The 25389-nt window shown below is 33.5% G+C and overlaps 4 protein-coding genes and 1 long non-coding RNA gene across 6 annotated transcripts; 2 read left to right on the forward strand and 3 right to left on the reverse strand.

Annotated features, from left to right (window-relative positions):
* The first annotated feature begins 6962 nt into the window (after positions 1-6962).
* LOC101215287 (serine hydroxymethyltransferase 7) lies at positions 6963-10492 on the forward strand. Its single transcript, XM_004142564.3, has 4 exons — positions 6963-8386; positions 8655-9066; positions 9703-9804; positions 9933-10492. Exons 1-4 carry the CDS (start codon positions 7382-7384, stop codon positions 10160-10162), a joined length of 1749 nt encoding a protein of 582 aa, XP_004142612.1. The 5' UTR covers positions 6963-7381; the 3' UTR covers positions 10163-10492.
* A 757-nt stretch (positions 10493-11249) lies between these two features.
* On the reverse strand, positions 11250-12762 carry LOC101215043 (transcription initiation factor IIE subunit alpha). Its single transcript, XM_004142563.3, has one exon. It carries the CDS (start codon positions 12509-12511, stop codon positions 11549-11551), a length of 963 nt encoding a protein of 320 aa, XP_004142611.2. The 5' UTR covers positions 12512-12762; the 3' UTR covers positions 11250-11548.
* Positions 12763-15790: 3028 nt separating this feature from the next.
* LOC116403511 lies at positions 15791-16380 on the reverse strand. Its single transcript, XR_004216284.1, has 2 exons — positions 16143-16380; positions 15791-16055 (listed from the first exon to the last, which is right to left on the reverse strand). It is a non-coding gene; the product is annotated as an uncharacterized LOC116403511 (long non-coding RNA).
* A 1431-nt stretch (positions 16381-17811) lies between these two features.
* Positions 17812-25389, forward strand: LOC101214805 (endoplasmic reticulum-Golgi intermediate compartment protein 3). Of its 2 annotated transcripts, XR_004216097.1 has the most exons (15): positions 17812-17927; positions 18023-18184; positions 18416-18489; positions 18734-18817; positions 18961-19041; positions 19303-19377; positions 19705-19797; positions 20576-20758; positions 20838-20905; positions 21038-21089; positions 21252-21305; positions 21413-21505; positions 21662-21728; positions 22037-22199; positions 24932-25389. XR_004216097.1 is itself a non-coding variant. In XM_031884274.1 (14 exons), exons 2-14 carry the CDS (start codon positions 18043-18045, stop codon positions 22126-22128), a joined length of 1158 nt encoding a protein of 385 aa, XP_031740134.1. In that variant the 5' UTR covers positions 17812-17927; positions 18023-18042; the 3' UTR covers positions 22129-22905. The 2 variants fall into 2 exon arrangements, 1 of the variants encoding a protein (XP_031740134.1); XM_031884274.1 differs by lacking the exon at positions 24932-25389 and having other exon boundaries at positions 22037-22905.
* LOC101214560 (ethylene-responsive transcription factor RAP2-13) lies at positions 22832-24871 on the reverse strand. Its single transcript, XM_004142561.3, has one exon. The coding sequence runs from the start codon at positions 24152-24154 to the stop codon at positions 23078-23080; it is 1077 nt and encodes a 358-aa protein (XP_004142609.1). The 5' UTR covers positions 24155-24871; the 3' UTR covers positions 22832-23077.

Genomic DNA, 25389 nt, shown 5'->3' on the forward strand with positions numbered 1-25389 from the left:
AAGTTGAATGAAATTGGGGTTTGTGTAACGTCATCCAAGAAGAATTAGGCGCGTTTTTGGAGGTCAAAAGTGTCAAAGTTTAGGCTGCGAAAGGAAGAATTTGCGAATGCTTGGATTACGCTAATCACGCTATAACTCGGGTTTGGCTTTCAATAGTACTTGTTGATGTTCTTCGTTGCTTTCCCTTTCTCTAATTGGAAAAGATTAAGCTTGAGTTTATGACTTAACTAATCTGAATTAATGAGATCATTACCCAATCGTCTTCCCATTTTCGTGGATTTCAGATTCTTAAACCACCTCCTATTTTCACTAATTTCCTTCCTTTCTTATTTATTTCACTAATCCAGTAGTACTTCAAAAGTTATCATCTTTTGTATTATATTTTCTTTGAATGTCTTCAATTTTTTACGCTCATCTTTCTATATTTCCATTGCTTTAATACTTATAACTGTTGAAACAATTCAACAAATATTGATTCCGCACATCTTCGTTGTTCCTAACAACAAATGAAATCAAACAAAAAAAATTGCTAACACCAAAATCTTTAAAAATTGGTGTATTCCAAAAAAAAATGACTTCTAATAGGACTAATTATAAACACTACACAATTGTTTTCTATCAGGTTTACCTAAAACCATGAATATGTCACATTTTTATTATGATCATCATCGTTTATGTTATTGTTCAATCCTAAAAGTAACGATAGCAATAAACGTAGTAAATACATAATTTTCATATTGTTACGGTAACAAATATATGTAACGATATTATTAAAGATAGTAGATCCAGTGTAATTTTTCAAGTGCACGTAAATTGAACATTTTTCATTTCTCAAGTATTATTAGATTTGATTGCAAATTTCAAAAACAAAAGTAATTAACTAGAGCACATTTTTTACCTTACCATTGATAGATTATTTTTTTAGTGTAAAAGAGGGCTTACATAAAAAAAAGGTTAAAAAATACTTTTGGTTCTTAAGCTTTCATAAAAATAACAACTTAGTTCCTAAACTTTGGTTTGTAACGATTTAGACCCTGCAAATTTAATTTTGTATCAATTTAGTCCATGAACTTTTATATGTAACAATTTAGTCATGCACTTTCAAATTTGTAATAATTTATCTCCAACACAAATAAAATTTATCAAAATTTGATGTCAACATTTAGTATTTTATGATGTAAATATTGTATGTTATAAAATTATCAAGTATCTAAAGTAGACCATTGACTTATTTATGAAAAAAAAAAAAGCTTCTTATCGAATTTTTTACACTCAATAGGGATTAAATTGTTACAAATTTTAGTAAAATTGCCAAATTTTTATATAGTAAAGTTTAGAAACTAAGCTATTAAAAACTATTACAAAATTGAAAAGTTTGAGAGCTTACTAATATTGATTTTTAACCTCAAATATGATTTAATTTTTTTTATAGAAATAATGATTTAGTTCATAAAAATTGATAAATAACAATTTAGTATCCCAATTTAAAATATAACAACTAAGAAAAATCAAATTATATTCCCCTACTTTTTAAATTGTGTTTGTAGCAAATCTGAAAATTGAACCTTCTTGGAAAGTATGGTTTAAAATATAATTGTAGATTTAAAGATTTGAAATCTGAATTTTGGAAACAAAAACAATATTATCTAGATTATGATTTTGAGTAGATGCCATTTTCTAATCCCTTTGAATATGATATTGGAAATTTTGTTTTATACAATAACATGCACGTTTTAAAACATAAAACATTGTTCTTGCTTTTTCCCTTTCATTTTCTTTATGTTTAACCAAACAAATTATAGTTTGAATTTTCATCCAAAGCTTTTCTTTTTCAAACTTGGTAAGCCAAAATGAATCCAATTTCTCTGACCCAAGAAAAAAGAAGAATACAGTAAACTAGCTAGAAAATAATTTTGTTTTTGATTTTACATCTGTAAGCAATTGATTTTAAATATTGCTGTTGTTTTTCTTTTTTAAATAACCTGAAAAATTATTTTTAGTCGCTCAAGATCTATTTGAGTATTTTTTAGCATCTAAGTATAATAGTCTAACCAAATGAAGAGGTGAAGTCTTATCATATAATGGTACTTAGAACTATGTTCAAGTTGGCTATGAACAACGACACAATCAAATATTTTTTAAAAGAATATAAATTTTATATGTTCATGTTATTTTTTTGTTAAGAGATACAAAACCTAATCAACATTCTTACCACTCCACAAAAGATTACCTATCTTACAAAATGAGCTCGATGGGTCAACCATTTTCCCCGTTTATTGGAGTCAATCATCATAAGCAATAAATGGTGTTTGGTGCAACTTTACCACTTTTACTCCAAGATGAAACTATATAATCATTAAAATGATTGTTTGAAACATTTGTTGGGGGCAATGACAATTCTTACATATCAATTCTCGAGCAATGGGTAAGTGACTAAAGCTCAACATTGACTTGACTATGTGTTTGCTATATTTTTCAAAATGCTACTAAAATTTTAAGTTATGTGTTCCACCAATCAAATCAATAATTCATTCATGATTTTAATCGTTGTGTGTATGATTATGATTATGATGATAAAGATGATTGGTTGTTAGCATGACAACAAATGTTGGAGATTTATAATTTTAAAGATGATAAGTGGTTGATAAATTTGTTTGAGTTGCAAGAAAAATGGACAACAAAAATTTTAAAATACATAGTTTATTGAAGAAATATTTAAAGTCATACCATGATATTTTGCATTTCCTTTGTCAAATTTTAAAATGAACCAAAGGACGTATAAACCTTACTAATACATACAAAGATGTTATAACATGTATAAAGAAATATGTGCACCAAAGGTATTTTAAATTGTTTGAAAGAGAGTATATTAGACACTCTTGAACGTAACCTCTACAAGAATAGTGAGTTGAATGATACATTGAATTAGTTTAATGTGTGCAACTTTGGAAAGATGAATATGAAAAGTAAGCTGAAATGGAAGGTATGGAGGTAGATGTTGGGGGGAGAAAATGAGAGAGAGAAGAGTTGAGAAGTTTTCAAGAAGGTAAAAAATGTGGGAGAAAAGATGGAAGGAAAAGGGTAGTAGGAAGGGTATGTTGGTAGTTTCAATATAAGATTAAAAGAAAAGAAAAAAAGTGAATTTGGTGGAAAATAATATATGATGGAAGAAGGAAGGTAGAAAATTGAAGTTTGATTGAAGATGAGGTAGTGGGAGGACGAGGAATGAAGAGAAAGCCTACAAATTACAATTGCTGGTCTTCGTAACTGATTGAAAGATGTACTTGAAAGGAGAAGACATACAAAAATAACCCTCACACTCACACATGTATCAAAACAATACATCTCATTCTTCACATTACTTTTCTATCCAAAATATATTTATTTGCACTTATACAGATTGTATATTAATGGTTGGAGACAAAAGTTGAAGTAATTGAAGATGTATTGGATATAATTATGTGTATGTTATAAAAAATATTCATATTATATGTAATAAATAATAAGTTTATCATATATAGTTGGATGGACTAGTATCATATAAATAAGAGAGAGAGAGAGAGAGAAACCAGGAGGGTATTTCATATCCATTGACCCAAAACTATTTGCAATTTGAAATGACAAAATAAAATGAAATGAAATGACCAAAAACTATTTAATAACAATTTCGTGTCTGCTTCCATTCCCACCAACCTCTCACCATCTTCAACTTTCCTCATTCTTCTGCAAACAATAATAAAATAATTATTTAAACTATTATATCAATATTCTACATTAAACTTCAATATTATTCAATCTTAATAACTTCTTTCATTACAAATTCATCTCATAACCTATCCACTCCTACAAAAATTTATCATTTAAAAATTATAAGTTTACTGAGTATAAAATTATCTGAATTTAAAAGAAGGTTTAAATTTACTCTAGATTTTTTAAAAAAAACTTCTAGATTTTACATTTTATGCAAATTGAAGATTCGAAAACATTTTTAAAAGAGTTTAAAAAAATACAATTACTATTTGTTTTGGATGCAAACAATTAAAGTTTTATTTTAAAGATATCTATAAACTTTTTAAAAACACCATGAACTCAATAAAAGTTTAAAAATACATCCACCATTAAAATGAACATAACCATTAATTCCTCGTACCAAAAATATTTGGACAAAACTATTGTTTCATTGTCACAAAAATAATTTTATGAAGTAAAAATAAATGCTCCTACCATTAATATGGGCTACCAATTTTTTTTTGAAGTTTTCTTAAGTTTAGAAAGAACAAATTCTAAAACAAATTACAGACGTCTATCACTTTTTATATAGGAAAATTGCATCGGATGACAAAAAAAAAAAAAAAAACAGCCTATAGCACTTCTTTTTTGCATATTGAAAATATAATAAATATGGCAAGTAATTAAATATACCATTTGGTTATTAACACACACTCACCTACTAACATACAATTTTATTAAAATATTTAAATCTTAAAATCATTTGGTGTTTTATTTATTATCGTTCTTCTTATAATTATAGTTCATATGCCTTAATTAAATGTTAATTTTTTTTGTGTGAAGATAAACCAGTTTCAAATAGTTAACAAAAAGAAGAGTACTAGGGAATTGATGTAATTCAAGGTAGGATTATTTTCTCAAATAAATTTTCTCTGCCTTCAAAGGCTAAGAGATGTGGTATTTATTATGAATTAATCTTGAGACTTTGTTTCAAAGGTAGTAATATAGTGACATGAGTCTTATTATCATAATTTTTTTTTTTTTGCTATTTTTGCAAACGCTCCTAAAATAAATGACCGTTTAAACAACAAATTCATTGAAAACAAAAATTTGTTAAAACGAAAAAGAAGAAAAAGAAAAACACAACTACCAAGGGGAGTAAGTCCAACCCGAATAATCCGACAATCTGAACTACTCAACTCATATTATATGAGTTGAGTTGGATTAAGAGTTTAAAAATTTGATCCGATTCAATCCAACTCAACTCGAATTAATAAAAGTAAAATTAAGAGTATTTTGTTAAACGATTATGTAGGAAGTTAAACGATCGTATGGAAAGTTAGTCAATCGTGTAAAAAGTAAACGATTGTTTGAAGGTAGAAAGCTAAACAATCGCGTATGAGAGTAAACGATATTTTAGAAAGCTAAATGATCGTGTAAGAAGTGAACGATCGTTTGATCGTTTGAAGGTAGAAAGTTAAACGTTCGCGTAAGAAGGTAAATGATCGTATAGAAAACTAAACGATCACGTAAGAGAGTAAACAATCGTTTAGAAGTTGGGAATGAAAATAAATAATACAACTCGAAAACCTAACCAAACTCAACCATATTTAACTGGCCGTTAGGTTGGGTTGGGTTGAAAATTCGAGTTATCAAGTTGTGAATTCAATCAACCCGAAAATATGGGTTTGGTTGAAAATGTTTCTTAACCCAACCCATGTTTACACTCCTATTGCATATAGTAAGAAAATAACAACTAAACCAAAAAAGAAATGAAATAACATACGCACAACGATACAATTTTGATTTAAATATCAAATCCACGAAGTTTTCCAAATTTCGAATAGGAATACCGATCAATCAAATGGGAAACTTGGAATCTAACATCAACGTCCCAAATTACATTGTATTAAAAAAATCCCTCTTTTATCTTTTAATTCCTTTAGATTAAAGTCTCAAAACCAACGTTTTGAATTACTTTCAAGCAAGAATTAATAGATGGTATATGATTGTATTGTATCTCAAAAATGAAAAGTTTATGTCATGTGCATGACAAAAACTAAAATGGCATCCCAAAAATTTTTATTTCCACCAATTTCTCTCTTTTTTTCCCCACAAAATCCTTTGATTTCATTGTTAATATTTTTCAATTCTTCCATTTGATTAATTATTGGAGATAGCAAAATTGGGAATGGTAATTTGACAAAAATCCAAGAAATGGCAAAATTATATTGTCAAAAAAGTTATTGTATTTGCAAACCACTGATGATAACCTACAATTATTCCATTTGATTATTGACTATCAACTTGCTATCATATTCATCTTGTAGTCTAAGAACTTTCCCACAATATTTTCTTAGTATCAACATCTTCCACCTTGTACTTCTTCTTATCTAGTGTGCTTCCACAGTTGTTTTGATGTATTATATGCATATTTAATTACTTAGTCATTTCTTTTACAGGAGTTATGACCTGTGGTGGAGTAATTGGACAATATTTCTTCAAAAGATGAGCAAAGATTTAGTGACATGAGAAGAGATTTGGTTGTTTTGTAAATACAATTCCTCTATTTAAAACAAATGGTAAATATTCCATTCATCCAAACATACATTATAATAAACACATCTATAACAATTGTTTTGTACCTAAACACAAACCATTATAATCCTGTGATTGAATTTTTTTTGGTTGGGTTGATTTGTTTTTTTCTTCTAAAAATTAATAATTAATTAGTGATTTTATGTGTACTTTTAGCTTTGATTTATTTGGTGGGATATATGGGGAATTTGTTTTGCTTTGTTTAATTTTAGGTGGAAATTTATTTATTAAATTGAACAATCTTGAATAAAATTGAATGAAATTTGGGAAGAAAAAATAAAGTTGTTTTAGTTTATTAATTTAAAAGTAAAATAAAAAATAGAAAGAAAGAGTATTTGGAATTGGAACTTCTTCATGGCTTACCCTTCCCGCTTCCCCCACGAACCGACGAAAACCGCTGTACCGGTTTTGGAAGACCGACCGAATAAAAACCCCAAGATATCTTTCTCTAATTCTCTCCTCATGTTTCGTTGGGGAAGCCACGTGGCATCAATGAAACACACATGCTCCCAGATGGACCCCATTTATACATTTATGAACCTAGACGTCATTCGGTCCATGTGAAACTTCTAGACTCTACAATGAGACACCTCATCATTCACCTTACTTGTATTCTCCACGCTACCGGCTATTCCCCTCATCCGGTTAACACCACCTCCCTCTTCCTTCCTCTTCCTTCCCCCTCCCCCTCCCATCTTTGCATCCACATTCATCGCCCTTCCTTCACTGCCATTTCTTTCTTATTCTCTTCTCCATTTTAAACTGCATTTCCTTCATTTTTATTATAAATTCCATTTTCATTCTCCTTTTCCATCTTCCAGTCCTTACATGGAACTTTCTTCTTCCTCTACAACCCCTCGCCGCTCCTTCTTCCGTTACTGTCACTGTACTTTCTTCCGCCCTTGTTGTCGCTGTTTCTGTTGCTTCTACTCCTATCCCTAATTTCCCATCCCATTCCTTTTCTTCTTCTTCTTTTTCGTCTTCTTCTTCGTCGTCTTCTTCTTCTTCGTCTTCTTCATCTTCTTCATTATTATATTCTGCGTTGTTAGGGTTTATGGATTTTCGCCACGCCCCCTCGGATCTTTCCTTCCGCTTAAGTTCTCATACCACATCTTCCATATCTAGAAGTTCAACTGGGGACAATTCCAGCTATTTGTGTTCCACGGGTTCCAATTCCTCGTACCCGTCGGATTTCCCTCAGCATAAGGATGAGAAATTCGATTTGGTGAAGGGGGTTGCGGATGATGATAGCGACGACGAGAAGTTTAGTCTTCTAGGGCAACCCTTGCGTGTGAAGAGACAGAGGGACGCTCATTCATTTCTTAATCAGGATTCTGCGAAACGGGCTGCAGTCACAGATGAATCGAGCCTTGACATGAGACGAGTTTTGGTAAAGGCATGGGGGAATCAGTCGCTTCGAATTGCTGACCCGGAAATTCATAATATTATGGTGAAGGAGAAGGAGAGACAATATAAGGGTATTGAATTAGTTGCTTCGGAAAATTTTGTTTGTAGGGCTGTGATGGAAGCCTTAGGCAGCCATTTAACGAATAAGTATTCTGAGGGAATGCCTGGCGCTAGATACTATACGGGTAATCAGTATATAGATGAGATTGAATTGCTCTGTTGTTCGAGAGCCTTGGCTGCTTTTGACCTCGATTCTGAGAAATGGGGTGTGAATGTCCAACCTTACTCTTGTACATCAGCAAATTTTGCTGTGTATACAGGTCTTTTGTCTCCGAAGGATCGAATTATGGGTTTAGATTCAGCATCCGGAGGGCATCTTAGTCATGGGTATTATTCTCCTGTTGGGAAAAAAATTTCAGCGACTTCTATTTTCTTTGAGAGTCTTCCTTATAGAGTGAACCCCCTAACTGGATATGTTGATTATGATAAGCTTGAAGAAAAGGCGCTCGATTATCGTCCGAAAATACTCATCTGTGGAGGAAGTTCGTATCCACGCGAGTGGGATTATGCTAGGTGTAGACAGATCGCGGACAAATGCGGGGCGGTTTTGATGTGTGATATGGCCCATATAAGCGGTTTGGTGGCAGCCAAGGTGTGTAAATTTATTTGACGTTACAGTCCTTGGGACTTGTGATTGAATTCTTTTAGTCAGATATATGATTCATGATTCATGATTTATGATAAAGCTTGATTAAGGTAATATGCGCTTGTCCCGGGGTGTAATCATTTTAGTCTGTGAGATTGCAATTTGAACTTCCGTCCCATTCTTGATAATTCATGTATCATCATATCATATTAGCGATCTAAAAGTTAGTCCCACGTATGCCACTCGTTTATTTATGACTTTGTATTTACTGTAGGAATGTGCTAGTCCGTTTGAATATTGTGATATAGTTACTTCAACAACACACAAAAGTCTTCGAGGGCCCAGAGGAGGAATCATATTTTTCAGGAGGGGTCTAAAATCAAGGAAGCAAGGCGTGCTTCTAACTCGTGGAGATGACACTGGTACTGCTACTTATGATTTTGAGGACAGGATAAACTTTTCTGTTTTCCCGTCGTTACAAGGGGGTCCCCATAATAATCATATTGCTGCCCTGGCCATAGCGTTAAAGCAAGTAGCTTCTCCCGAGTATAGAGTATATATTCGACAGGTGAAGAAAAATGCGCAGGCTTTAGCATCAGCTTTACTAAGAAGAAGTTGCAGATTGGTAACTAATGGTACTGACAATCATTTGGTGCTGTGGGATCTTACTCCTTTGGGACTAACAGGTACTATACTTGGATATTTGCCTCCTCACGGAGACACACTGTTCAATTGCACTGTAGGTTTGGTTTGAATGCTTCAAATTTTGTTGTTAGCTCTTCTAGTACTATTGTGATTTGATTTTGTATATGCTGATATGGTTTTCTTATGCGATAAGACCCTTGAGCAAATATCATTAGGTACTAACTTTTGGTGCTTAGTTTTGCGCTTTCCATTAATCATTTTTGCTGGACTATCAAGTTAACTTGTTCGGTTTGTCTCTGGTTTTGATTTGATTGTCTTATCCTGTCACTATTAGATAAGATTGAAGGAATTAAATCATAGTTCCCCCTTTCCCTGTTGTGTAACTTGGCTTCTCATGCTAAAGTCATAGGTTGATTGCATCCATCTGTGAGCATGTTGTTGAAAAAGAAGTTTCTAGACTTGTTTTCTCTTTAATATTCAGATTCTTTAAACACTTATTTCAATGTTTACATAAGTTTGTACAATATGGAGGAAAGTAACAACAGTGTCAAGACAACACCAAATTCATGTGAATGTTATTGGGTAAAGTTGTCCCTTGTGGGTTGTCAAGAAAAGAGCATCTAAGGTTGTAATGACAACTAATTTCTGATACTTTGATGTTTAATCTTATGCTGCAGCCAAGAATTATGAGATGATCTGTGAGGCATGTCATATTACAGTCAACAAGAGTGCCATTTATGGTGACAATGGAGCCATCTCCCCTAGAGGAGTAAGAATAGGTATGCAACTTTGTCTTATTTAGTACTTACTCAGCTTTGTAATCCTCATAATTCTGATTAGTGATTGCTGAGAGAGAATTTATAATGAAGTTGCGACTTATAGGAAACCAACTTGTTTCCTTGTTCAGGCACTCCTGCAATGACGACTAGAGGCTGTCTAGAGGCTGATTTTGAGACGATAGCTGAGATTCTTCTTAAAGCAGCTCATATCACAAAAATAGTCGTTCGTAGAGGAAAGCTTGGAAAATTACATAAAGGTATCATGAAGAATCTACAAAACAACAAAGATATTGTGGAGCTTCGGAACCAGGTCGAGGCCTTTGCTGCTTCATTTGCAATGCCAGGATTTGATATATGAATATATGAGCTTCTTGCTTGCTGCTATATACAACCACTTCATTTGGTAACACTAAACATGAATTCGTGTGCTTGTAAATTATAGGAAACTACTTAGTACGTAATACTGCACAAAAAGGTCCAAGTTTGACATGTATCATTCCTATACTTGTAACAAGTGAAATCTCAGTTTATGACAGAGAAATTTTCAAGTCAAATATCTTCCATTTAGACGGTGGTTTTGTGTTGTGGGGTGTGTGTCTGTGGATAATTCACAACCTCACATGAACTGATTATTCTGTCGTTTGTTTGCTGCAATATATACAATAGACTGTTTTGTCGCTGATTCTTATTCTTGATTGAGAGTAAATTCTATCCTATCAATTCCTATGTAAAATGTTTGTTCGATTGTAAATGTCATATATATTCGTTTAAAGCAACAAATTAATTGAAAGAGGCATGACAATTGGAACATCCGTCCACAGTGGAGTGGGAACTCAACTTGCTATGAACATAAAAGTTCTTTCTCTCTTTTCTTATTATTTGTTTTTCATTTAATAAATATAAGTACTGGAAGTGAAAAAGTTGCAAGCTTTCTAATGCATCAAAGTAATAAGCTGCCAGCAGGGATGTTAAAAAAACCGTTTACCCAATACACTTGATCAACCTATACGATTTAGGGAGGATTATTAACTCATAAAATAAAAAACGTATTGGGTTGAAGGTACATGAGTTAACCTACTATTAATAATTTAATAAAAAAATATATATTCTTTCTACTATCATACATATACGTGAATTGAGATTGAGTTAGTTAATTAAGCAATCCAACTCAATTGGATTCAGTAAGAGTTATAGATTAAAATGTGATCTCAATAATTGAGTTGGTTTTAAAGAAACCCAAGTCATTGTTTTAAGTGTGCAGTGCAGTGAGCAGTGACCGCGATGTCAAGTTTGTAGTTTGGGATCCGCTCTTTTGTGTTACCGTACCCAAGGGACCAAATATAAAAATGACTAAAACCAATGTCTTCAACTTCACTTCTTCATAATTTGATTAGACAGGTCGAAAGCAAACACGTTTTTTTCTTTTTCTTCTTAATTATAAGAAAAACGGAAAAGATACAAATAAGATTAAGAAATAAAACCCTTTTGCATAATTACATTTCATCATTCTCTATCCAACACTCGAGATTAACAACCCAACATTCCATTTGACCTCAACCTTATCTCATACATGAACATTACAATAAAATCCTCTCCAACAAAATTATAAATTCTGTACAACAATCAACCAAAACAAATAATACTAACAAATTCATACTCAATAATTTTGAAAAATATTCGAATCATGAAAAAATTTTAAAAACATAATGAAGGTGAAATTCATGTCTTCCTTAACCTGTGATCATCAAACTTTCCAACTTTGACTCCTTGTAAACTCTTTTGCATTATCCGATATCATTCTGCAGAAATCAGTCCCCATTTCCATAACCACTCTCTCTCTGTTCTCTTCCTCCATTAGCCATTTCAAGCTTTTCTTCACCTTCACCTTTTCCTTCTCCTTCTCCTTTTCCTTTTCATCATCTTCTTCTTCAGATTCTTCTTCCATCCATCTTCTTGCCGGAGCAGACTTACAACGCATGAGCAAAAGGGCGTTTCTGGGTGGCGCCATTGTTGCCTCAATCGATTCATCATCCTCATAACAGCGACTATTGCTATCTCTCTTCAACTCATTACTCCCATTTTCCTGTAAAACCATAAACCATTTAGAAAATGCAGTTCTCGAGCTTTCATTTTCTTCAATACCCACTTGGTTCTTCTCTTCTTCTTCTTCTTCTTCTTCTTCCTCTTCTTCTTCCTCTTCAGTGGTGAAATCTGTTTCTGGAAAAGCTCTAAAACACCTAAAATCAAACCGCATAGTTCGTAGACACGTTAAGAATTGCATAATATCTTTCTTGAAACCAAAAGATTCAATCCAATTAAACCTCCTTCTTCGTAATTTTCTCCTGTTATGAATTCTCTCTATCTCCTCCATCACCGATTGCCAGCTCTTGCTATTCTTGGGCCTGATCTTTATCTGCCCTGCACAAGTCACTTTGGGTGACGACGGTTCCGAAATCTCGGATCCCATCGTCTTGGCTTTCGCCCATACCACGGGACTCTCGGCGGATTTCCTCCGCCGGTGATATCGGCGGTAATCAAGACGAAACTTACTGGAATCAGACCCTCTGGCTGGACTACAAAGTGGGTTTGGCATTAAAGCCAAATGCGATCGGGAAGGAAAACAAACCAACAAATCCGATGAAGGGATACCTTTAGATTTTTCTCTATTCAATTTCATGGTGAAAAAGGGAGGGGGGGTTTCTAGCATTTAGTGGGGGGTTTGGGATGTGGGGTTTTTAAAAGACAATCCTTACAGAGAGTCAGAAGAGAAGAAGAAGAAGAAGAAGAAGAAGAAAAAGGAGAAGTGTCAGTAGTTGTTGTTATGGTTTTGGCCCCCTACTACTTTTTGTTTACTTTATTATCTGTTAAAACATGAAAACAAACTTCCTTTTTGCCTGCCTTTGAAATGGAAATTAAAAAGAAGAGAACAGAGGAGGCTCAGGGTGTGCTTTCCTTGGCCTTTACTTTTGGTTCTTCAGATGGGTTAGAGATTAAAAAAAAAAGGAGGAGTTTTTAGATGTAAAATTTATGGTTAAAAGTTGGAAAAGGGGCACGAGCTTTGTTTCATTGTCCAATCATATTCTCAACTAGGCTGCTTCTTCTTCCCATGAATGCAATCCATTCTTATTTGAAGCCCAAAAATGTCTTTTATATTTATATTATAGTGGTTTTTATTTGATGAGAGCATAAGCATAAGCATAAGCATATGCATAAACATGCTTATAAGCATATGCATAAGCAGCACCCAAGTATTGTGTCCCACAAATATTATTCAAACGACAACAAGATATTCTCCCTTCTTTTTATCCTTTCTTTTCTCATAATCTTACAATACTCTCTCTCCCCCACTCTCTTCCCTTTCCTTTCCGCCTAATAATTTCATCTCTCTACCAATTATACCATTCTTTGCTTCTCTTTTTTTAATTCCTCTTTCTCCACTCCTCTCAATTTTAGTTTTAACATCCCTTCCACTCTTTAATATTAACCAATTATCTTTCTTTCATATATATTGTCTCTCAATGTATGTGGATTCGTTCATTCTTTACTATCTTCTTAACATTTGTGTGATTGACAAGTCATTTCATGCTTTTTTCTCTCTATTTTATTAATTGATTTCAAATGATATTTTGAATAGGTACACCCTCCCCAAAGTTTCAAGAAATAAATATATAATTATATTGCACTTTTACAAAAAAAAATACACATGCTTACTTTTTTTAAAACAAGAAAAGAAAAATCCCATCTATCTTTTTGCCTTCTCCCTCTCTTATCTTTAAAAAGTTTAGTGGTTGGTGACATGCAAATATTATTATTATTATTATTATCGGTCTCCTCTTACCAAAATATTATCATTTTCAAGTAAGTACATTTTGTTTAACAAATTATGATTCTTATACCTTTTGAATCTTAGATGATCATAAATAAATTATCATGAACTCACCAAATTAAAAATATGGATTAATGGAATTTCTAATCGAATAAACATTGAGATTCGTCCTCTCCAAAAGTCAGAAATTGACAAAAAAAATATACTTTTCTCCTAAATTTTTATCAATACATCAAGTAGATCTACCCTTTTAACCTTATCATAAGCTAATTTTTAGTATCAACTAATAAAAAAAGTATAATTGAAAAATATTAAATTCATAAAACTTACTAAAAATAAGAACTAAAATAAATATATTGGGTATATATATGGAACTTGGATTTGATCTACTCTCTCATGTCAAATTAGTGTTAAATTTTCATATGATGATGAGTGTGATATGATTTTGGTAGCAATATAGTACCTTTGAAATGATGTAATGCTACTTTATTATTCCTTTACCTATGATTGATTGATTTTGAAAATTTTCTAAGCAAAGAAACTGATTGATTTGAATAAAGTGGAAAATAGTTACAAGTTGAAAAGAGCATAGTTGTTTAAATTAAATTAAAGTGAAAGTGCAATTATGGGGAGTTGAAAAGCAATTGAGATTTTTATATATATATAGAGAGAGAATTATTATTATTAGTTTTGGTGATGAGCAAAATTGGGACCTCTCGTGAGTCATAGAGACTTGCAGTTTGGATTATATTTAGGTGACTTTGGTATGCCTTTTACCTTTAGAGTTTGGCCAATTATTATCCAACCCCACGCTTCCCTAACATTATTTTCAATCTAAAACCATTCAAAGGTGTTTACTTTAGTTTAACAAATTATCTATCGATCCATTTAATGACATGACCACTCCCACCATAGCTTGGTCGGTAAGATACCATCTACATTACATTAGTTTGAAATGACTTAAAAGATGTTTTTCAATCAAATTATTTTCATTTTAAACATTTTTGGACAAAAGCTCCTTCAAACGAAAATGAGTAGTTGAAGATTCACCCTAGTGGAGGTCATCTCAAATTTGGTGGTTAGAGTTAGCTGACGATGGTTGTCGAAAGTTGTGGTCGGATCATTTTCTCATATAAATTAATGAGGAAAGATTAATGATTAAACACTCGAGATTCATTTACAATAGACTAAACAAGCTTTAATAGTGAAGATATAAACGTACGAGAAGTCATGAATTTGTACCTAAGAAAATACAAAAGACCAAATTGTGAGGGGTTTAAGTGAATATATTATAGTCATGTTGGTTTTGTTGGGTATACAGGGGAGATTAATGCATTTGCTCATGATACTTTCTCTAATAAAATGAGAACGTAAACCAATGGTTCAACCAGTTTCTAATTGCCTATCAAGTTGATCTCTAATCCAACTTCGTTTTAAAGGTCAACAGTTAAATCCACTACTTCTTAATTCTTGAGCTAAAAATTGTATATTTTAGTAAATTATGTACTCGAATTATATAACCTAATTATGAAGTACATACTATATTGGTTTTCGATTTCAACAATCTGTATAATACATTTTGAGAACCTTCACATTTTTGTTTCTCTAGTTGAGAGCATGAATCTCATTAAAACATACAATATTGACTTTTCTTTGATGAAATATATCATATCAATGTCGCGTAGGCTTAAACAAGTATGATTTTTTTTTTCCGCTTTTTGCATGTGAATGTAATTTTGATGTGTGGTGTGTGGGGGTGTGACCACAAAAGCATAAACTTTTTGTTACCTATCATCCTTGCTTCTTAATTTTAAATTTCTTTCATCATTTTCCATAAACTACACATACTTTGGTATATATCACTGTGTTTGGTATAAGCTTTTATATTGTTATACATTTTTCTTTGCATTAATTCTCTTTTGTGTGGGTGTGTGTGGTCTCTCTCCATGGCTATAATAATGTGATGACCCTCAGAATAATAAAATCCAAGTTATATTTCATCGGTTTTTTAATAGAAATTAATTAATAAATGTTAGGGTCAGAATCACATAAGTCGTTATTAATTATGGAATTAGAAAGTAATACTATAAATGATTGCTTCGTGGCTAGCAGCGGCAATTGATAAATAAAAATAATGAGAAAAAGAATCGTACATCATCATTGAGTACTCACATCTTAATTAGCATATTTATTTATTCTTAGCGTTACACATTATTTGTAGAATTTGTGCATTTGTTCTTGAAGTTTCAAATTGGTCATTTTTAGGCTTTGAATTATTAGAAACAGGTTTAAGTAATGATCCAAGCAATGAACTGAATTGAATGATCTGAGCAGATTTCAAACCTTTGAATTTTTTATTAACCACAATTCCTTCCTCTTGTTTCTTCGACTCTTTCTCCACCTAATCGGACTCACCGCAGCTCTTCTGCCATGGTAAAACACCGAAACTTAAATTGAATCAATCCAATAGATCAAATAAATAAAATAAAAAAAGGGAGGGGGGAATGCAGACTTGGGGCTTGCCTTCTTGAGGAAGATTCTGTCAGAATAATTAGAGGAGTTCTGGAAGGGAGAGAAGAGGATTTACAAGGAAAAGAAAAGTGGCAGTGCGTTTGGCTGATCGGCACTGAGTCGCAGTAGTCGCCGACGTTGGCGGGGGAGAGATAGAGAGAGAGAGAGAGAGATTGGGGCGTGAGGAAGAGGTCGACAAGAGAAATTTCGAGAAGAGGGGCTGCTAGGCTTTCACGAGACTCAAGTTCCCTCTTTTTTTTTTTTCTTTCTTTTTCATTTAATTTAAAATAAATATTTATAATTTTATTATTTATATTTAATGACAATTAAACACGGTCATTTATATATATATATATATATATGACATTAAAAAAACTATCATAAATTCTTAAAATTAAAAAAATTTCGTCTTTCCTCGTCAAAATGTAGTTTTTGACCTTTTGTGATAATTTTATTTCCTCATTTTAATTTTGGAATGTATACAACTGTTGTAATAGATACTTTTTATTGTAGTGGAAGCACTCTGCTCGAATATGCAAACTGATATCAAGTGCCTCATCGTCCTCAAGATAAAACAGCCTCTAAATTATCGGTAAAAACTGCATTAAAACCAACAGGAATATACCAACACTCTATATATACTTGTTTACGGGGAAAACTAAAGGAAAACATAATTTGGTATAGTAAACAGAAAAGGAAAAGCCGAGAGAGATGAGAGAGCTTGAAATGTTTGTGTGGTATATGAAATGAAAAGAGAGGTGGGTGCATATATAGAGGATGGGGGAGGCTACCAAAGGTCGGGTAACAATGATGGTAACTGTCCAATATTATGACGGTCAAAGAAAACGGTCTAACGTATTTTATGATAGTCAAATTGAAACTGTTCAATGGTTCAATAAAATTAATGACAGTCAAATTGAGCGGTCCATTGATTCAACGAAATTAATATGTAATTAAATCCAAAACGGCTTTGAAAAATTCAAAATAAACTTTAGCAGAAATATTGTTTTATTCCTGGCCTCACACACACACATGAAGATGTTGGAGTTTCACTAAGGAGGAGCCTAAATATTGAGACAAAGGGTGAATATCGTTCAACAAATGGCTTAGGGAAGCCTAAATCAAATCTCTTGTTGGTACGTCAAGTGGTTTAGAGGGATTCTAAACTTTTATCTTGTGGAAGTTGTGTAATAGGAGACAGTTTATCTTCCATAAATTATGTACTTGTGAACCTCTTGAATTTCAGTAAATCATATTCTCATTCGGGCATGTGGTCTCGCAGATGCAGGTGTGATTACACCAAACTGGATTGCCAACTTGGTTGTGTTCTTTTTTTTCTTACGTTTACTTTGTGGATAAGCTTTTGTGTGAGCTTATTCTTTCTAGTTAACACAATGTTTCTTCGGTAACAATTTAGTACTTGAACTTTACAATACAACACTTTTAGCTGTTACTTAAAGTCGGTAACAATTTAATGGCTATTGCAAATTTAATGAGACTTATTTTTGCATAAATAAACTAATAAAGTACTTAAAGATTTACAAACTAGATAGTGTAGCTGGTGAAATAATAAAATTAGTAATTGAAAAGTACAAATGACAGTGTTACATAGAAAATAGGAGATAAAATTGAAAGAAGAAGAAGAAAAAAAAAAGGTTCTAATTAAAATGCTAAGTTGAGTTTAGTTGTGGGTATTTTGTACGTAACAACACCGTTTCTCCTTTGCAATCCATTTTCTTCCTCTCTATGGAGCGTCGCTTAAAGATTTGAAACTCAAACTTTCTAGGTTTCAATTTATTACTTCATCACATTGTCTCATAACAAATGTTCAAGTAATTCAATTTATTACAAACATATTTCTTTTCTTCATCACGAATCCAGATCTCACTCTTTCGTAAACTATGGAAAGCTTGATGAACAAGATTCGAAAATTGGACGCCTATCCCAAAATCAGCGAAGATTTTTACAACCGTACACTCTCCGGTGGATTCATCACTATCGCTTCCTCCATTATAATGTTTCTCCTCTTCTTCTCCGAGCTTCGTACGTTCTTCGCTTTCCACATCTTTTCTCATTTCCATCTCTTCCATGCAGCATCCTACATTATTTCTTTTGGTATTCATAAGTTGTTAGTTTCTTTTTAATTAACAAAATAACTGAGTTGATTATTAGTGAAACTGTTTTCAGGTGTTTGTTTGGATGAGTTTCTGTAACGGGTAATTAAATTATATATATTATATAACATATGGTGAGACTTTGCTCTTCTAATTCCAGGTTTGTATGTCCATACTGCAACAGAAACAAAGCTTATAGTTGATACTTCAAGAGGAGAACACTTACGCATCAATGTAATTTACCTGTCAAATGGAAACTTTTAATTGATATATTGATTATTAGTTTATGTAGTATATTTCGAGGGAAGTTCTAATTTTGGTCAATTAGGATTGCTTGATATAACCCTGTGGTTTATACTCTGCTCAACAAATTTTTTTATCACTTGATTTTATTCTTATTTACTATTATTTGCCTTGGAAATGCTCCTGGACTTACACTTGAATGTGCATCTACGTAATATTCCAATTCCTTGTGCAGTTTGATGTAACATTTCCTGCACTTCCATGTTCTGTTCTCAGTCTTCATGCTATGGACATTAGTGGAGAGCAACACCTTGATGTGGTATGCCATCCCTAAATTCGAAATGTAAATGATTGTTGTTTCATATCATTTGCTTCTCCGTGCAAGAAAACTCACATATAACCAGTCCTTGGCACTTAGGATCCTTTGGTTAAATTTCATTTTAATGTCTTTTAATTATGCAGAAACATGATATTGTCAAGAAAAGAATAGATTACCAGGGCAATGTAATAGATTCAAGACCAGATGGTATTGGGTCCACTGAGGTATATAAATCTGTTTTTTTTTTTTTTTTTTTTTTGCATTGTCTTTTCAGTTACCGTTTACCTTTCTGTATAGTTTCAGAAAAGCTTATCACTTACCTTTATTTCTATGAACAATAATTGGAAAGAATCAAGGCCAGATGGTGTTGCTAATGAGCATATGATTTTTTTATGATTACTGATTTTGGTATATTATACTAATAACTTTAGAATCATTGAATAACGAGTTGCTTTGTTCATAGATTCTGTTTCTACTTCATGCAGATTGAAAGGCCTTTACAGAAGCATGGTGGCAGACTCAAGCAAAATGAGACGTATTGTGGTTCCTGCTATGGGGCTGTAAGTGCAGACTTCATGTTTTGGATTTTTGTTTTGGAATTTGAACAATGTTTAGTTGCATTTTCAAGTTCTTTGAGAGAAATCTAGTATTACTTTACTTCATAGGTTTTAATGAGTACATTGGTTGTTTACTCGTTCTTGATTGGACTAGCCTGCCAATTCAAAATTTGATAATACAGCCAATTAAGACTACCCTTGCTATACCTGCGTTTCCCAAATATTTTGAAGTTTGTTTGATTTAGATCAGTAAAGCTTTGAAACTGTATAATTGAATTAATTGCTAATAGTATTACTTTTATCCTTTTATCCCTTTGTTCTATTTTTCAGTCAGGTGAGGATTGTTGTAACTCTTGTCAAGATGTGCGTGAAGCTTATCATAGGAAAGGTTGGGCTCTGTCTCATCCAGATCTTATTGACCAGGTTAGATTATTTTCTGCATAAAAGCATATGATATGTTTTTTTGAGATGCAAATTTCGTTTTAAATTTCAAGGTCATTTGACTGTTTGAAATCTATTTGAAAATAAAATAAATAGTTTTCTGACTCACGTTGACTTTTGATAGTTCTGACGCATTGTTTCTTCTATTGTAAATTGGTAGAACCCAAATGTATTGAATTATAAAAGATAATGAAATTACTATATAACTCTTCCAAGTATTCAAGCCAAGGTACTTGAAATCTCCCTTTCTTGAGATGCCACCAAGCCTAAACCAAAAAATGACCTAACTTCACTCTTTCACCCTCATTCTATTTATAAAAAATCACCATACCCTAGCTAAATTATTAATGTACCCGCAGTATCCTTAAAATATTCATAATTCTATCCTAATAGCATTCCCATCACACTTACAGATGATTGAAGGTGCATCATTGGATATGGTTTACACACGAATCATAGTGAATAGTAATAGTCCAAAGTTAAATTGCTCAAAACAAAGATCCCTTCAACTTGTCAATTTTGATTGAATAGCTCAAACTGTGGCAATTGCGGTTTATTTACTAAAGAATTTAGTGAATCTCTTCTCGGTGGTCTATTTTCAATTTAGGGAAATTTAGTATTCAGTCGATTTCAACCTAATTTTCTTGGACATTGCAGTATTATATCATTTCTTGTTCTTAGAACTTGTGAGCTGTGAGATTGTATTACACTTTGGCAGTGAAATGGAATCTCTTGTATCTCAACTTATTTGTACTTTCAGTGCAAACGAGAAGGTTTTTTTCAAAGGGTGAAAAATGAAGAGGGTGAAGGATGCAACATATATGGGTTCTTGGAAGTTAATAAGGTGGCTGGAAATTTTCACTTTGCACCCGGAAGAGGTTTTCAACTATCGTACTTCCAGATTCATAATCCATTAGCATCATTTCAGTGGGATGCTTTTAATGTAAGCAACTAGTTTGTAATGAGAAATTTGCTGTATTTCTTTTCAGGATACCATCTCATTTATTTATAATATTCTTCAGATAAGCCACAGAATTAACAGATTAACTTTTGGAGATGATTTTCCAGGTGTTGTAAATCCTCTTGATGGGTAGGCTCCTTTTTGTTTGTTCGAAGTTTAGTAAATCGTCGTTTTACCTTAAACTAATTGTGGTATTTCCCTCACATTCTTTCCCTTTTGTTTTTTGTTTTTTGTTTTTTTCCCTTCTACATCTGCTTCAAGTGTGCAATGGAATCAAGGAACGCTCAGTGGCATGTTCCAATATTTTATCAAGGTTGTTTTAAGTGTGATGTCCTCGTCCTTTTTCTTTTTCCCCTATTCTTCTGGTTCTCTGAAATTGACATTTCCATCAATTTGTATCTATTGTTCTACAGTTTAGAGATCAGTTTGTTGGGTTTTCTTACTTGAGAGATACCTTTCTGAAATTTCTTTGCAGGTTGTGCCTACGGTTTACAAGGCTGTGAATGGAAAGGCTATTAAGTCAAATCAGGTTGAGTTGAACTTGGATATTTCTTGTCTCTAGTTTCTAATTTTCGGATGGTTATCTCTATTGAACTTTCGGATGGTTGTTTAAGTGTGAATATTTCTTGTCACTAGTTCTCTGTAACTCAACACTTGAGGGGCATAGATGGAGAAAGCTTCCAGGCTCTTCATGGAGTTTTTTTCTTCTATGATCTGTCTCCCATAAAGGTGGGATCTCTACTTTTATTCTTAAGTTTGTTGCAAAGACCACTATTTCTAATCTTTATGCAAGGCTTTCTTTCAAGCTCCTTATTGGCTTTTGGCATGTGATATACTTTGCAGTTGTCAGGTGTCTTAAATAGCCAATCATATTGTATTTTTCAGGTGACATTCACAGAGGAGCACATCTCCTTCTTTCACTTTTTAACAAATGTATGCGCTATAGTTGGAGGTAACTTACAAGAGTTATTTGAAACTCAATCAGTTCATAAAATTTACCTAAGCTTGTAGCAGTGGTTTAACCAGACACAATACACAACAAGACATCGACCATTTTTCCTTTTCACTCAATTCAACTTTTCACATAACAATTACTTTGTTTTTTTAATAATGGAAGCATTCATCCTCATATAATCTGCTCACAGTTTTAAATGGTTTCTTTTGTTTCTTCATGCTCTTTGTCCTCCTGCCAAGTTTCATCTGCTCACAGTTACATTGTTTCAATTTTACATGGCCTCAAATTTTGTGGACTTTCTGCAGGAGTTTTTACTATTTCGGGGATACTAGACTCCATTATATATCATGGTCAAAAGGCAATAAAAAAGAAGATGGCACTTGGCAAATTTACTTGAGCATCAGTACAGTTGAAGAGAATCAAATCGTGAGAAAAATATGCGGAATGACTCTTCTCTTCCCGTTATTGGTATGCTGCTGCTTTTGATCTAAACTTTCCTGATGATTCCCTTCCAACAATAGTAGTTCATCTTCGCTCATATTGCATATTAAATGCTTCTTTTTATTTTTTTTCTAGCTTTCCAGATATTCATTTTCTTAGTGGTGCTCAAAATAGTGTGAGAATTTTTCCGTAGAGGTAAATAGGTTAGAGGGGCCATTAATTTTTCCCTGATACTTTGCATGAGCTTGGATCAATTGGAAGTATTCAGGAGAAAGGGCAGGGCATTCACCTCGAAAAGTGTGCCACCACACTAATTTTAAAAGCAACTCTTTTATCTAAATTTTTATAGAAACTACACTAATTTTCGAATTGGTCCCCCAAGGAAGTGAACATATTAAATTTTGGGGTGTTTTTTCCCTTTTCCTTCTGGAAAGCATACAGTTTTAGTAGAATAAAGAATTTTGTAGGGTCTGAAAGCCGGCTAAACCCGAGATCGCTGAATTTTCTTTTCAAAATTTTCCCGTGTTATGGATGGAGTTCTCTCAATGTCGATTCTATACTTTAGTTATTCAAGCATTGCTTATTGTTTTTGCTTCCCTACTTATAAAGTTATGCATTGTCAATGTTAATATTGATATTACAAAGTGTTGAACTAACCGTTTGTTTAACCACAGATAATAGACAATTGTAACATACCAATAAAAAAATGATTACAGTTACTACAAATGAAAAAGAAAACCAAAACTAAATCGTTCATGGTCTAGCAAGAAAAAAAACCAGCTGACCATGGACATTTACATGATATTGACACAATGCCCATTTAAAAGAACTTGAGCCTTGAGCCTCGGCCTGCAACCTTCAATAAAACTCTGTTGCAGGTGCCGATGAAGATTTCGAACGAATTATTAAGGTAAGATCGATGCCCAATCGATCTCAGATGGATATTTTTCTAGCATTGAATTCTCCCAAGGTTGACTCTGATCCCATAGCATCTCTGTGAAGTCAGGAAATGTAAGATCTGATAAAGGTGAAGACGCTTCCGACCCGTCGCTCTCTGTGACAGCCCGCGACGAGGAGTTCTCCACCTTCACAGCTGCTGTTTCCTCAGCCATTGAGCAAGATTGGGACTTTGACTTTTTAGCTGCAGTAACAGGCTTCTTTGAGTTGCCTTGTTTCTGCGGCTTGGCCAAGTTATCACAAATTGCTTGGAGCTTTGCAGCTACTGAGGAATGTAGAGGTCTGTACTCGCCGAATTCGCCTTCAACACAGGAACCTTGGTGCTTGAGGTTGGGGAAATTAAGTCTGGCAGAGTCCCCTCGGAGCTTGAAGGCTGCCTTGTCATATGCCAAGGCAGCTTCTTCAGCAGTGTCAAAGGTACCAAGCCAGAGCCGAGTTCGGTTTCTTGGGAGTCGGATCTCGGCCACCCATTTTCCCCAGTGCCGTTGCCTGACCCCTCTGTAAAGCTTGGTGGGTTTTGAAGACGAACCCACTTGCTTCATTGGGATCGGCTTGGGGGCGAGGAAGCTGGGCGGTTGTTCAGAGGAGGATGGTGGTTGATGGTTTTGTTGGCCCCAAGCAAAGGCTAGTGGGGTTTGGTTTTGAAGAAGGTTGTTTTGAGGTTGGGAATGAGGGATTTGAGATGATGATAACTGATGGGGTCCAATTGTGACTGGCTGTTCGAAACCAATGAGGTTTTGGGTCGAGAACCCATCTGAAAATACTGGGTTCATCGAAGTGGAGCAGCCATTAGGGTACAAATTGGACTGTTGAGAAGCAGAGTGAGAGAAGTTGAGGTGAGTGTTGAAGGAAGAAGAATAATGAGGAGAGAGATAAGGTGTTGGTGAAGAAGAAGAAGGGAAAGTAGAGAGAGAGGAAGAAGAGGAGGAAGCAACTTTAATAAAAGGTACAATTGCTTCCATTAGTTCGCCACCGAAGTGGTCTGTTTGCGATCCTTCATTATAGAAATCCATGGCAGCTGCCATTACTTTCAATGGTTCACCAAAATGAAAGAATCCAAAACGAAAAAAAAAAAAAAACAATCCCTACAGATGGACCTGATTCTTGTTAAAATAGAAAGAACAGGCTGCGACTAAAAATATCAAAGAGGTCTGTAAATAGACAACCCCTTCAACTTCCAAAAAAGAGAGAAAAAAAAAAAAGAAACAGAAAGAAGATAAGAAACCAACCTTCAGGGACTAAAATTCACCCTCCATGCAGATTGATCGTTAGAAAAAAAAAATGAAAAAAGAGAGCAACAAAAACAAAGTAATTAAACTACAGAAAAACAAAAGTAAAAACACAAATACTGGATCTCGATTCTGAAAATACCTGGCTTTACACAATCCAAAGTTTGGTTATTGTTCATTCCTTTAAAAACAAACCCAAAAACCAGAACCTGAAAGACAGATAATTAACAGAAAGGGATTCAGAGAAGCGGGGAGTACAGAAGGGGGGAAGAAGAAGAAGATGACGAAGAAACTTCAAATTTATATTTCTCTTACACACAGTCTTTTTTTTTTTCTTTGCTTATTCTAAAGTCTCGCTGTCTCTCCGCCTACAATGCTTATTCCCCAGGAGCTTCCACCCTTTTATAAGCCTCCAAAAGCCTAAAATCACAGCGTTTAATTATCCACGGTAATTTTAGGAGCTTCATAGTCACGTTCATCATCTCTGATTCTCCTTAAAGTTCCGTTGACCAAAAAACTTCTCGTGTTCACACTTTACTAACTGATGACTTTAATCTTTCTTTTGCTTTGCAGGTAATCAATTCATCCCCTCTTCTGACAATTCTTGTCCGTTGGATGTCGTCGGCATGAAGCTGAATGTATGGCTCCGATTGAATTACTCAACCTGGGAGCCCCACACGGTTTCCTAAGCTTTGTGTCAGTTTATTGGATTGCTTCACATCCTGAATTTATAGCAAGTGGGCCAATAGGTAACTGCAAATTTTGGATTCTCTCTTTTTATTGTGTAATTATGACTCTTAATTCTTTCACTAATCATCCTAGTCTAAAAGACTTTTCCCTTCACACATCATTTTAACGTGTATTAGAAAAAACGAAGCCTCCAAGAATTTGATATATATATATTTTATGGTTGCTTTACTTTCCACCTTAATCGCCCCCACAATCACCCACCAGTTGTGATATCGTAATAAAAGGTATGATGCTAATTACTTTACCTCAAATGAAATGATTTTATGTATGGTATGGTAAAA

This window comes from Cucumis sativus, chromosome 4 (assembly GCF_000004075.3).
Source record: "Cucumis sativus cultivar 9930 chromosome 4, Cucumber_9930_V3, whole genome shotgun sequence".
Lineage (NCBI taxonomy): Eukaryota > Viridiplantae > Streptophyta > Magnoliopsida > Cucurbitales > Cucurbitaceae > Cucumis > Cucumis sativus.